This window comes from Balaenoptera physalus (assembly GCF_965194825.1).
Source record: "Balaenoptera physalus genome assembly, chromosome: 18".
Taxonomy (NCBI): Eukaryota; Metazoa; Chordata; class Mammalia; order Artiodactyla; family Balaenopteridae; genus Balaenoptera; species Balaenoptera physalus.
This window is the reverse complement of record NC_138899.1, coordinates 34,391,848-34,405,984: the sequence shown is the minus strand read 5'-3', so window position 1 is coordinate 34,405,984 and position 14,137 is coordinate 34,391,848. Positions and strand designations below refer to the sequence as shown.

Sequence of the window (14,137 nt, the reverse complement as noted above, 5' to 3'; positions counted from 1 at the left end):
TTAATACATGTTCTTTATTTTAAGTTTTGTTAAATACAAATTATTATATTTCATAGCATTTTTCACGAAATAGGAAAAAAACAATATTCTGAACTTTATTTCCCTAGAAATATTTTTGTAAGTAATAGGTGCAAACTATGATGCTAGTATTTGTGGAAAATGAAGTTCATTGATTATTTTGTTCTTATGAAGTCCTGGTATATAAGGTTCCATAGAAATTTCACTTTAGAATGCTTTGCAATCAGGTGTATGGTATTAACTAGCCAACACTAAGCAAAGAAAGATTGCTTCCTTGGATGATACTGAGTATCAGTTACTCAGGGAAGTATTTTTATGGTTTCCTGGAATGACTTTCTATTGGCTCTTAAACTTTCTTTTATGTCTGACTTAATTTCTCTTAATGATTATAATTTTTAAAAAACTTTCATGGCTTACCTTAATATTTAATTATACAAATAAACTATACAATACCTTCAATAAAAAGGTAAATTATGGAAAATATCAATTAAAGAAAACATACATTACTTGACTATTTAAGATCTGGATTAATTCTTTTCTTTGCAAGAAGCATATTGGATTTGCAATTTGTATACATAAACTTACTCTACATATTACAGTTTATATATACTAGTTTAATTACATTACATTATTATTGATAATATCATATGAATTATTTGCTGTCATTAAACAGAGGTCTTCTGCCATAATTAAATGAAAACAATGTAAAAGCATAACATTTTTGCTTGGAATATCAGCGACAGTTTTACTTGGTGTTAAGAGTTAAATTTTTGTTATCTAAAAAAAATACACCCTGTGAAATTTGCTTTGCGATTGATTTTAATTATGTTGATTCTATGGGTTCTAAAAATTAGTTACTGCAGTATTCCATTCTAATATCCTTTAGCTTAACATCCTTTAAAAAACTTATTGACATTTATGGCAAAATCACTGATCTTTGCCCAGTTCTTTTCTTCAACATTACAAATTGCAAGATTGTAAACAAAGTATAAAAAAATGTACCATTGTACAGAGAGAAACCTATTATGTGAAAAAAGAAATAGTAACTATCTTTAATCATCTGAATTAATTTCATACATACTGTAATTTTTCTCATTTGGTGGTGCAGATTTAAATTATTAGCCATAAATAATTGGTAGAAAGAAAGAAATACATGTGTTTATAGTGTCCTATTGACTATTGATCATGTCACTTTCATGATTCTGAACTTCCCTCTTAAAATTCACTCCTGATAAATAAATATTTCTCTTTTGGGGCTGGTCTAAACCAATGAGAATGGGATTATTTCTTCTCCATCCACTGCCATGATTCCTGAAACATTGACAGTGTTCAGTCCATGAGTGTTTCATACATGAATGCTGTAAGAAGACAAATTTTTCTTCAAAGAGAAAATATAAACTCTAATTTGAATTTTAACTTTAGAGTTTCTCACTGTACCTTCCATGTACCATGGAAAAAAATAATCATAAGGCTGGTCTACCTTTAAAAATAAAACCTAGAGCTTTGGTTATTTGAAGCCAAAAGTAGGATTCAATTTGGACAATAAATGGACATTTTGAGAGGACTATAATCTCAGCTATTTGCATCATTAGCAATTATTCCAAGCCTATGAAGGCTCTTAGAATAAAAAGGATTATAGTGGAATCAAATATATATATATATATATATATATATATATATATATATATATATATATGAAATAAAAGATTGGAGACCCTTGAGGAATATGAATTAATAGTAAACAAAAAAAAAAGGAGGCTGTCTCCAATATTACTGGAATAGACTTCTCTCTCCTTCCACCCACTGCCTAAACTTGAATATTGCATTTAAGTTGGGGTGCAGCATGAGCTATGATTATGTTGGGATTGAAAGGATTTAGGTTCATCATTAGGAACTCAAAAGCAACAGAAGAAAAATTTAATCCTGTTGCCTTTGGCCTCTGAGTAATGTTTGGAGGAGAAACTGGAATCAGCATGCATCCCTTATTGGAGTCTTTTATAGATTTATAATCCAATGTTGTTTTTTCTTTAAGCTGGATCCTAGTAAAGATGATATAAACTGAAAACTCAAAATACTTAGATTAAAACAAAACAAACAAACTAAAAAAACCTCAAGAACAAATATGTAAATTGCAGTTTAGAGGAAAACTACAGAAAAAAACTTGATTTGCATAACGATTTTATTTCCATGTATGGAGACATAGTTAAATTCTTGATTTCTTTCTCTGTAGACAAAGGAAACCAACATTCTTGAGCAGATAACTGTTCCAAATACTTTTTTAAGTGATGCATAGTGTATCTAACTTAAATCTTGTGAGATAAGGAAATACACTACCCATAAATTGCCCACCTGCCTAGATTTGGATTTTATTTTAGATAGCATAAGTGGAGAGAACACTGATTTGGAGACTGTGGCACTATTTGTCTTCAAAAATCCACCCCCCACCCCAATTGCAAGACAATTTATGACGTAGGGCATGTCTGGTCTTCCATCCTATCTGTAAATAATAGCAAAACTCAGAAAGGCATTCCATCCTTAGATCTAGGTTTAAATGGACTATTTCTGTTAAAGGTCCCCAAGAAGTGCCACGTCCTCTCCCTTGTCATGAGAGATAACATGATAACATCCTTTAACACAATACTGATTTACTGCATATCTGTTTCCTAAAACTGTCTCATTGTTACCAGTAAAGCAATGCACACCACTGTCTATGAAAATTCTCAATCTAGCTTCAGGTGTAAAACAACACCTATTGCATGACTGTAGAGTAGGTGGAATGGAAAACTTCCTGTGTATTCATGATGGCCAATAAAATGGAAGGAAAAAACAAAGCCATGAGACACATAGCCATTTTTTAATAGAGTTTACATTTAGGCAAAGTATGGCAAGAAGTATGGCATTTTTGAATAACTCCTATATATAGGATTGCCCCTTGGTATCATCAATTTAATTCAAAAGCTTCTCATTAGTATGCCTTAAAAAAATGAAAGAACAATGTCTTATGTCCTTCATTTAAAATTCATCTCTGAATTCTCAGCAACAAACACTGTGCCTGCCATATAGCAGGTAATTGCAAATCGTTTGTTGAATTAATGAATAAATGAAGAAATACAGAGAAAATTGCTTGCTTTTTTTTTTTAATAAATGATAAATTTGTCAGAATGCTGCTAAGAAACGATTTACAATGATTTATTTAAAGGTATGAGATTACAGCTATAAAATTATTCCATATCCTTCCACAAATGTTTCTTGGAATTGTGATCTTCTCTTTGGTGTTACTGCTTACATCAAATGACCACTGATCAGATAAATCATTCACCCCTTTATGTAATGCATTACAGCGCACCATAGTGACAGACACTGCAGATCTGGTTGTAAATAACACAGACCCAAACTCGCGTTCACCGAGCTTGAAATGCAGTGACTTATGACTCCTGTCAGTCTGCTCCAGATGCACCGTCCACCCTCTCTATCTTGCTCTCTGATCTGTGTCACTTCAAGATGTGTCTGTGTCCTCTGGATGGATCATTCAACTGAATGCCCCAGCAAGCAGATCAGATGGAGCACCAAAATGTGGCAGCACGGCTTCTACTAAGCCCTGGATTACTGCATTATCCTCTCCAGTCACACCTTGAATTCTATTCCTATGCACAGTCTCCTTCCTGAAGGGACCTACCATGTATACAATATATCATACAGGCTGAGCACTTAATTCTCATAACAAAACTTTGTGATTATATTTCAGGTACTAATTGTCTATTTTCACAGATGAAAAACTGAAGGCCAAGGATGTTATATAATGTACCAGGTTTACAGCTTTAACCTGGACTTGAATACAAAGAGGTCTAATTCTCAGACTATACACGTTACCCCTGTGCTAGAGTGCTTCCAGTGAAAATTATTTCTTAAATGAATATGCAATTGCTTTGTGAACTCAAACTTTTTTCACAAAAGCCTTAGGTTAGTTTTTGTCATGATAGAATAGATAGTAATTAATAATATTCATAAATAACAAATAAATTATAAAGTCAATTATACAGCAAATTGATAGATATAACTCAAAGAATTATATATTTATTTTTATGCTCCACTAGCAACCTCAAAATGTTTAATAGTTATCCCAATTGTAAAATTAATACAAAGATAATATCAAGCTACAAAATTATATTTAAATCTGTATCCATATACTTCAAATGCAGAAGGAAAGAAGGAAGGAAGGGAAGGAAGGAAAGAAGGAAGGAAAGAAAGAAAAGAAAGAAAGAAAGAAAGAAAGAAAGAAAGAAAGAAAGAAAGAAAGAAAGAAAGAAAGAAAGAAAGAAAGAAAGAAAGAAAAAGAAAGAAAGAAAGAGAAAGAGAGAAAGAGAAAGAAAGAAAGAAAGAGAAAGAAAGAAAGAAAAAGAAAGAGAGAGAGAAAGGAAGAAAGGAAGAAAGAAAAAGAAAGAAAACTATTTCATTTTCTGGAAGTAGTTTTTACTGAAAAGAAATTAACAAAATATAGTCCATGAAAGAATTAAATGTTGCCCCTTTTCAAAGGCTAAACCTTAAAGATAAATATAATTACAAGTTTGAAATATAGAGCCATCATTATTTTTTAAATGTATCCTAACCGTCTTTTAACATATTCACAAATGTAAGAAGGCTAAACCACTTGTTTCCTTCATAAACAAAGAAGGAATATAATTATCCATTAATTTATCTATAGCAAGAGACTGTGATTTGAAACTGGGGTAGAGATACATGCCAGGACTTCCAAACTCAGAAGAAGAGAACAGAATGGCAGCACTTCATAAAAATCCACTGATTTGGGCCACTTATCACAGATAAGGAATTCCCTCAAGGTGTGACCTCATAAAGGCTGATACATAATGACATTGAAAATTACATTTTACTTAGTTTTAAAGTAACTTGACTCCACATATCAAACATGAAACCTGCTTTCTAAAGTTTTATGTCACTTGCCATAGAATTAAAAAAAAAATCCTATCAATTCTTTCTTCATCTCTTATAAAAGAATGCTGAACATTCAGACTGAATTGCTTGCATAAAAGTTTTAATTCTCAAACCAATCCAAACAAAAATTCATTTTTCAATAGAAAGACATGTAAAGAAGAAAATAAAATTACGGCTATTTTTAAGACACATTTTCTGTCTTGTATCTTAAAGAATTACATTGACTATAAATGAATAATTTCTAATAATGTCTTTTATGAGTGGCTCTTCTTAATCTGGGAATTTAGCAATTAAAAAATCTTAGTTATTACAATTTGGTGTGAATTATAGGACATCACGACCTTTGTCAACTACTTATAAAGGTACTGTATCAAGAGTAGAAGCAAAAAACAGTTGTTTTTAAAAATTGAGAAACATACTGGGCATTCATACTTAAAGTTTAATCACCACTTAGGTGGAGCTATATGCAATTACTTTAAAAACCATCTCCATACACAATATATTGCATATAATTAATTCAATGAACTATCAAGGCTATAAAGTTTAAATAAGAAAGAAAAAATATCATTAAAAACCTCAGCTATGGTCTAAAAGTTAACTAAGCAAAGTGATCCAGTGAACAAACCTAATTAAAATGCCTGATACAAACAAAGCTTAGACGAAAAGCACTAAAAACAATTGAATACTTATTTTATTAATCTAATGAATCATGTATCATATCATTACAACTTTGTATATATCATTAATTTCATTCCTTTCACTTAAGCCTTTTATTGGGATTACTTCAGTTATTAGTTGGTCTAATGTATTGGTTACCTCTAAATCTCGCTCTACAATCTCTTCTTATCTTGTTGCATAAACCCTTGCGTGTTATTCAAATTGCTTCATTTATTATGATAGCTTCCCCATGTAAATTGTGCTGACTGCTCGCCCTTGCACAGTCCTCATTAGACTAATGAAAACCTTCAAACGAAAAAACTAAACAACCTGCCAAATAAAGGTCTGAGGTTATTATGAAAATTACAACTCTGGGAGCTGGAAGAAGCTCTATTCATTAATTCATGCTCAGCAAATTGCTAACTAATTTAGTTGCACTCCTCTGCATTAATGGATTATTTTATAAAAATGTTTTCCACAGCCCAAGACCTTTGGTGCATGCTTTTGAGAGGCTTGAATTCTAATCAACCTTAACAGTAAATTAGGAATGTAATATCTAAATAATAATTGGGATGGCATATGGAGGAAAATAGTGTTTAAAATCCCATGAAAGGTGCTTTTGGTTTTCAGCTTCATCTGTCAATTTCACAGTAGTTAAAACAATTGTACTTGTTTAATATTCTGAAACTGTAGCATAAGATACTAGCGACAACGGTAATGTAAAACTTTAAGGAAAGTTTAAAATATAGCTTCTACTGAAACAAAACAGATTTTCATATGCTGAAGTTATCACACACATTTCTAGGAATAGTTTGCCAAAAGGCACAAGAATAAGTGGTAATAGATAAGGAAAAGTCAGAGGAAAACATCATACCCAGTTCTCCAGAATGGGTGGGCAATATCTCTTTTAAAATATGTTCAAAATACTATCAGGTTTTTATGCATTTAAACATAATAGCCATGAGTTCCATATTGACCTTTCATCTAATGTGTTATATAAACTCCTCCAAATTAGTTCCCGTATTTTTTAAGATTTACCTGAGCTTTGCTGTCACCTTACAGGTCCTGCAAACAAGGCTGAATGGTGTGTTAAATCATTCCATCAAGTTGATGGAGGAATTCAAACTGCTTCAAGCACAAGAGACAAGGGGGCTATTACTCTTGCTTCTTAACTCATAACACAGCATTCAAAGTAGTATCACTCCCTCATCTATCAAATGAAGATAAAGCCCTGTGTGTTTGCCCATGTGCAGGGACACACATAAGCACATGTAAGAATATTAAAAAGTTTCAATAAAAGCAGACTGTGGATATAAGGCAAGATTGGAAATATATTTTTAAATGTCATTTTTTTTCTTTTTTATTAAGCTCTTTAGAAGAGATTCTAATTTACATCTCATAATAGAAAAATGTTCAAAAGTATTAGGTTGAAACATATGAGATTGTAGATATCTCCTGTTTTGTTCTACAAAAACAACATCACACGAAGCTTATCTGCAGAAACTGATGTTTATATTTTGCTATTAGTTTAGATAAAAAAGATTAAGAAAGCTCTCTGAGTCACTGAACTTTTAATGGCCTATAGTTTTGTACATTTCTTAATATGTCTAATCAGGGAAGAAAGGACAGTGTTTTGTAGTTCTTTTAGAAACATACTTATTTGCCCACGCACGAAATAAAAATATACAAAAGAAAAACTGTTTTAGCTTCACTAAAAAATATCGGATATAATATTTCCAAAATGAAGTTTGAATTTGGAGCTAATTCTCAAATAAACATATAGAAGAATGTACACATTCCCTTTAGATCACTTCTACACCAGAATATGTAAAATTTCAACTTGAAACTAGAAAAAATAGAAATCCACAGTTTAAGCAATACGCAAATAAATTCCAAAATTAAAAATTAGAGATAATCAATTCAGTAAGTCAATAAACATCTTAAATGAAGGAAATAAAATAATTTATAATCATTCATAAATAAATCATTACATGAAGCAAATTTGTATGTGGAGCTAATATGTTAATCTACTAGTAATTTACTCCTACCTCACTTTTAATGCTATAAAAATATTAGCTATTGGCATGACTACATAAAAATATTTCTTAAACAGTGAGGAAGTGAGTCATTCTGTGCCTATCAAAAAAGCTCAAAAAAATAAAGCTGAATAAGTGGAATAATTAATAGTCTATTCTGTTTTTTCCATGGGGAAAAGACATTTCATCTGACTAAGTAAAAGTAAAACTATTACAGTAAGTAAAATTACTATAAATGTATATTATTATTTATAATGTATCCAAAACTAAATACTCTCTAATAGCTTTGGCATCTAGTTCATGAAAATTATCAGCAGTAGTAACATGATTCAACTTTCTAAGTGTCCAAAAAACTTTCCAAAACCTAAAGTTATGAATGCCCTGAAGAAGCAACTGACATCTTCGGCATCAATAAATGGCCCTATTTCTTTTAGTAATGTTCATATTAATTACATAATAATAAATTCCTGGAAAATGTAAACTTTAGGTAACATTGAGGTAGTTCATTTTATAAGTGGCACACATCTAGTGTGCTAACATTACCAAAATATAGAAATTTCTAAAGAAAAGGGTTTTCACTCTTTGCACATCTATATAGTCACATGAGATACTAACAGGTTCAGATTTTTGATATATGTGTGTATGATATTTACTATAAATTAATTTGTGTAATGTTAATCTAGAATTGAAAAAAGAAAGTCATTTTTGAAGACAATCTTAAAATTAGAATTTTTAAACAATGAGAAATGTGCAAAAGGAAATATATTTCAAAAAAATTATTTCCACAAATAGGAGAAAAGTGATGGCAGTCATTTAAGAAAGATGTTTTGTAGGAAAGTGGTCCTCAAGGTTGGATGCTAAGAATAAAGCATTAATAAGAGGATATCCCAATATGGCCAGTTTACTAACTACTTTATTGCCTTTAGTGCTTTGTCCTCAAATTCAGAATACCAAAATGAGAACCTTCCATACAAGTCTGCTAACCATTGGAAATATTGGGTACTGCCCACGAAGAATACGTGACAAAAGAATATGCGACAAAAGAAATGTTTCATGGCCTGAAGCAAATCCCCTGTATTTCCTGCCTCATCTTAAATTATTCCTGCTTCTAAAATGGCAAGAGGTACAAACTATTATGTATGGAATAATCTACAAGGACATATTGTGCAGCACAGGGAATATAGCCAATATTTTATAATAACTATAAATGGAGTATAACTTAAAATTGTGAATCACTATATTGTATACCTGTAACATACAATATTGTACATCAACTATACTTCAATAAAAATATATATAATTAGAAAAAATGAAAAATAAAAAAATAAAATGTCAGGAGTCACCAATGAAAGTTGTCATATTTTTTATGAAAACAAATAAAGGGAAAAGCCTCAACCATAGGGAAAATTAGAATATATATGAAGAAAAATTCTGTGCAACTGTAGCAGCAAAAGAAGAAGGGAAGTTTTGCATTTCATATGGTTTATTTCACATATCTGACATTCAATAAATATTGATTATATCATTTTGGTTTATTTAGTCCAAGACTGAAATACACTAACATAAATTAGGTATTCAGTACTTAGTTCCAATTATAAATGCTCACATTTTCTATAACTGGAAAAAAGCTGATACTGTAGCATACAGTATCATATCTGTAGCATACATTTGATTTTTGGTAAGCAAAAAATTAGATAAATTCCATAATAACAAAAATGTGCACGTGAAACTACATGCAAGGTATGAAACATGCTAAAATATGTGTTGGAAATAGCAGCAATTCAAGCAATTTTAGAAAAACCAGGGAAAAAATTATGCATAAGAGAATTAACACTGTAAATTAGCACCAAGAGACAGATTTTGTGGGGTAAAGAGAGAAGTGCAGCATAAAGAAACAGGGAGCCTGTTTATATAATTTAAATGCGGGGCATATATTTGGAGAAAACTCTAATTTGAAAAGATACATGCACCCCAATGTTCATAGAAGCACTATTTACGACAGCCAAGTCATGGAAGCAACCTAAGTGTCCATTGACAGATAAATGGATAAAGAAGATGTGGTACATATACACAATGGAATATTGCTCAGCTATAAAAAAGAATAAAATAATGCCATTTACAGCAACATGGATGGACCTAGAGATTATCAAGAGAAAGACAAATATCATGTGATATCTCTTATATGTGGAATCTAAAAAAAAAAAAAAAGATACAAATGAGCTTATTTACAAAACAGAAACAGACTCACAGGCATAGAACAAAAACTTACGGTTACCAAAGGGGAAAGGGTAGGGGGAGGGATAAATTAGGAGTTTGGGATTAACATTTACACACTTCTTTATATAAAATAGATAAACAACAAGATCCTACTGTATAGCACAGGAAACTATACTCAACATCTTATAATAACCTATATTGGAAAAGAATCTGAGAAATAATATATTATATATATACATACATATACATACGTAATTCTTTCATTTCATATATATAAAGCTGAATCACTTTGCTGTACACCAGAAACTAACACAACATTGTAAATCAACTATACTTCAATTAAAAAAAAGAAAATGTCAATTAGTACTGCCTATTCCACTAAATTTAGACTGAGGGTAAAAATCAGCAATGTGTTTAAAATCCGGAAAGTTGCAGTATGTTTGGAAAAGTTAAAGGACATAAAATAGTTTTTGAGGCTATGAGCTGTATCATAGATTTCCTCAGCACATATCCTTGACAAACTCCCAATTTTAGTCAAAGTTCGCACTATTAAAATAATTTCTCCTTACACTTGGGATGCTTGAAACAATATTATATGTCTATTACTTCTTGATACACTAACTTGTTTTTCATATTTATATTTTAAATGTACTTTAATTAAACTCTTCCTGGGTTCAAAAGCCCATTAGAGTGTTTTTATTTTAAAAACTAAGTAGCAAATTTACTCAGCACTTAGTACTTCTGAGTTCTAACACCTGTAAAGCCACTGGTTCTTCAACTAATAGTGACGTAAATATTCTAATAGAGTAAAGTCAATAGCTTTTTAATATTAAGAAGATTTTAAAATTCTTAAAAGTTACTGGTGATTAAGATTTTAGACCACAGTGATTCTCAGCATACAAATTAATTCTGGTATCTATTTTTAACATCAATGTTTTCTTAAGAATTATTATCTTTTGAATGATTTAAAGTGGTAGGCAGCAAATTACATTTAAGAAATTCAAGCCTAAAATGACACAAACATGTAATTAATTTCTCTACATATGTCTCTAAATGAAGTCACTTGTTTTAATACAGATATGTGTAGTAAGAATGTTACAGGGCAAGTATGCGGCACATAATAAATGTAGTCATGAAAGAAAACAATTTTTAATTTAGTAGACCCTATCAATCTAGAAAGCCTATGAATATTTACTATTAATTCAGTATGCTGAAAAATAGATAAAAGAGTGAGAGTACATAAAAGAGATGAGCATCATATAATAAAATTCTTACTATAAGAGTATCAAAATCTATTACAATGTCCACAATTCCATAACTACATTTGAAATTATGAGTTTAAAGTGAGTTTCACATTTCTAGGGAGAATATTAAAAACTTACTTTCCTTTATAAAATATACATTAAAATATTGAAAAACTGTTGGGATATGATCAAGGTCTTTATTCTGACAGCAAAACCATTTTAAAAACTTAAGATGTGATAAGAAGTACCATTAGTGCTATAGAAAGTTTTTGTGTATATTCCTGGCCAGAACATTCTACTGTTTCATATAAATGTATGTTCTTAAGGTTATGAAATTCCACCTTTTGCCTTTCATCATCACAGTTACTTTAACTTACTTTCACCATCTCTTAGAATCTTCTAGTAATTTAGCACAGATCAATATGCATTCATAGATTGTCTAGTCTGTTTAAAGCAAATGTAATACACACATGACTCCAAGGAGTATACAGTCTAGTACTGGAAGCAGACCAATGAAAAAATAACTTCCAAATAACAAGGAAAATGTTGTAACGAAGATTTGGGGGGCAGGCACACAGGAAAACCAGCAGTGGGATTCCCTATATCAACCTAGTATGGTATCTCAGGAAAGGCTCTACAATGGCAAAGTTATAATAGTAGTAACAAATAGATGATAGGTATATAGACAGATGATGGGCAGATAGGCAGATAGAACTCAAGACTCACGGAAAAAGAAAGTTACAAAAATTATAGTCAACTCAACTTGAAACATGAGATTGTAGAAAGCTCCTCACCAAAAATTCCAGTGAGATTCATTATTCCAATCACATTTTTGGTCATTCCTTTGGTGGTCTCTTCACTACCACCTCCAGGCTTTTATATTTCACTCCCAGCCTTTTTTCACCAAGGTTCCGAAAGAGAATTAAAACCTAATATCCTGACAACCATTGTATATCATAAAACTTCTCTCTTATGCATTTCAAGTGAAACTAGCTATGTAGCATCTATGGAAAATTGAGAAATTAATCACTAAAATCATTTTCTATAGGACTTCATTCTTTCATAGAACCCTAGTGGAGAATGGCTACTTAACCCAAATAATGAATTTTTATATTTCAATATTCTTACTTGAAACTTAAATCCTCTATGCAGTTTTATATTTTATTACTATAAAAATTTCCATAATATTTCCTCAAATTGGTTCTTGATTAAATATAAAAGGTATATGTCAAAAGATACATAAGGCATTATATATTCTTCTTCATTTTTGAAGAAGAACTCACAGAAAATTAGAATTAGACATTTAGAGGCAATCTCGTTCACTGATGCACTTGTATATATTCCACTCAGCTTGTGATAATATTTGATAGCGAATTTTAAAATAAATAATTAGGAAGTTGCCTTAATGCTGCTCTCAAATATACCTAGATTTTGACATGTTAGCACCTAGAAAAGATGACCATTTTCTTATTAATTGCATAATGCCGATAATTTAATTTATAGAAATACAGTGTTCTTTCTTCCTAAGGACTCAGCAGAGCTGTTTTCATGTTGAATAGAAAAATGTTTATGTAAGCATTTTTACTTTTTGTGAATAGTCATTTTCGAGGAAAAACGGTTGCTCCACCTTAACTTAGTCTTTCTCCAATCATTTCTCTCTGATTATCTAAATAGCCAATTTTACTTATCTTCCTTTTTGACAGCCAATGAATTGTACCTTTTGTATAATTATGTTTTCCAAAGAAACAATCCTTTTCATAACACTGATTACTTGATATTCATGTCAAAAAAAGATAGTCAAAGTATCCAGTCTATATTATTAATAAAATTTGAAAATATTAAATTAAGATGAAAAAGATATGGCAGGGCTCCAGTGGTCCCAATTTAAATTTACCATTTGAAAACATTAATTTGCATCCAATAGCATAAATTTCCAACATGCATGTAAAATAATATTTCAATCCTCCATGAAAGTATTTCATGAAATAAGGCATGAAAAGACAAATTTTTGCCTGTGAAAATGAATTTTCTGGTACAAATAAAATATAAATAGGAAACTCTCACAGCTTTGCACAATCTGTGCTTTGTTATTTGTTGCATACACTTTAGAAACAACTACTAGTACATTGGTTGATAAGATTCACTATATTTCTTGGTTGATCAAATGACCATGTGTCTTTTAATCCAAAAAATAATCATAATAATCCTTTGTATATTGTCCTTGCTCTATTATGCTAAGTAAAATGACAATTGACCCTGAAAGCACGGAGAAAGACGAACTATAGTCCTTGAGGAACTCAGAGATAACAATTAAAACAAACAATTCTCTTTTTTAAAACGTACTGGAAAATAAATGAACATTTACCTGTTGTTTAAGAGAAATATGTCTCATTCATATTTCTTTTTTGTTGAATAGGCATTTTACTTAATATTGTAGGTTTTTAAAATGTTTATATGCCATCTTCTAATATAATCTAGAAATATACTTTGTTCTGTGGTTAAAACCTAGTTCACATGTTGAGCAGGAAAAACAAGACCTCATAATCATATATTACCTTTTTCAATATGCATCCTTTTCGACTCATGTCCCATGTCATGACCAGCCAAATCTCCCTCTTTGGGCCCAGGGAGTACGTTTGGTGATAAACCCATCAGCATCTGGTTCATGGACAAACCATTCTGATGGACAGCTGTCAAGTCAGAAACAAAAGAAAAAAGACTAAAACACCATAATACAAAATATTCAAATAACTTATTTAAACTCTTTTGGACTTAGAAATAAATATAATATCATGTTCTAACTTTAAAATTATAATCTATCTCTAAGTTGAACACTGTGAGAACTGATAACTATGATAATTTTTGAGAACAAGCAGAAATATATTGAAAATGAAACTGTTTTATCTTATTTTTATTTCACATAAAATATGTATATTTTCTCATGTCTGGAATACTTTTGAATGGCCATACCCCTATAACCATTACCAATGAAATATTCAAGCTTTATGTAGTGTA

General features: G+C 30.6%; 1 protein-coding gene across 3 annotated transcripts in view; it reads right to left on the bottom strand.

Annotated features, from left to right (window-relative positions):
* DACH1 (dachshund family transcription factor 1) overlaps positions 1-14,137 on the bottom strand; it is a 410,071-nt gene that overhangs the window by 100,886 nt on the left and 295,048 nt on the right. For all 3 annotated transcript variants that reach the window (XM_082434858.1, XM_082434856.1, XM_082434857.1), the window contains one exon: positions 13,678-13,812. In XM_082434858.1, coding sequence (XP_082290984.1) covers positions 13,678-13,812 — 135 coding nt within the window. The remainder of the gene's footprint in view (positions 1-13,677; positions 13,813-14,137) is intronic.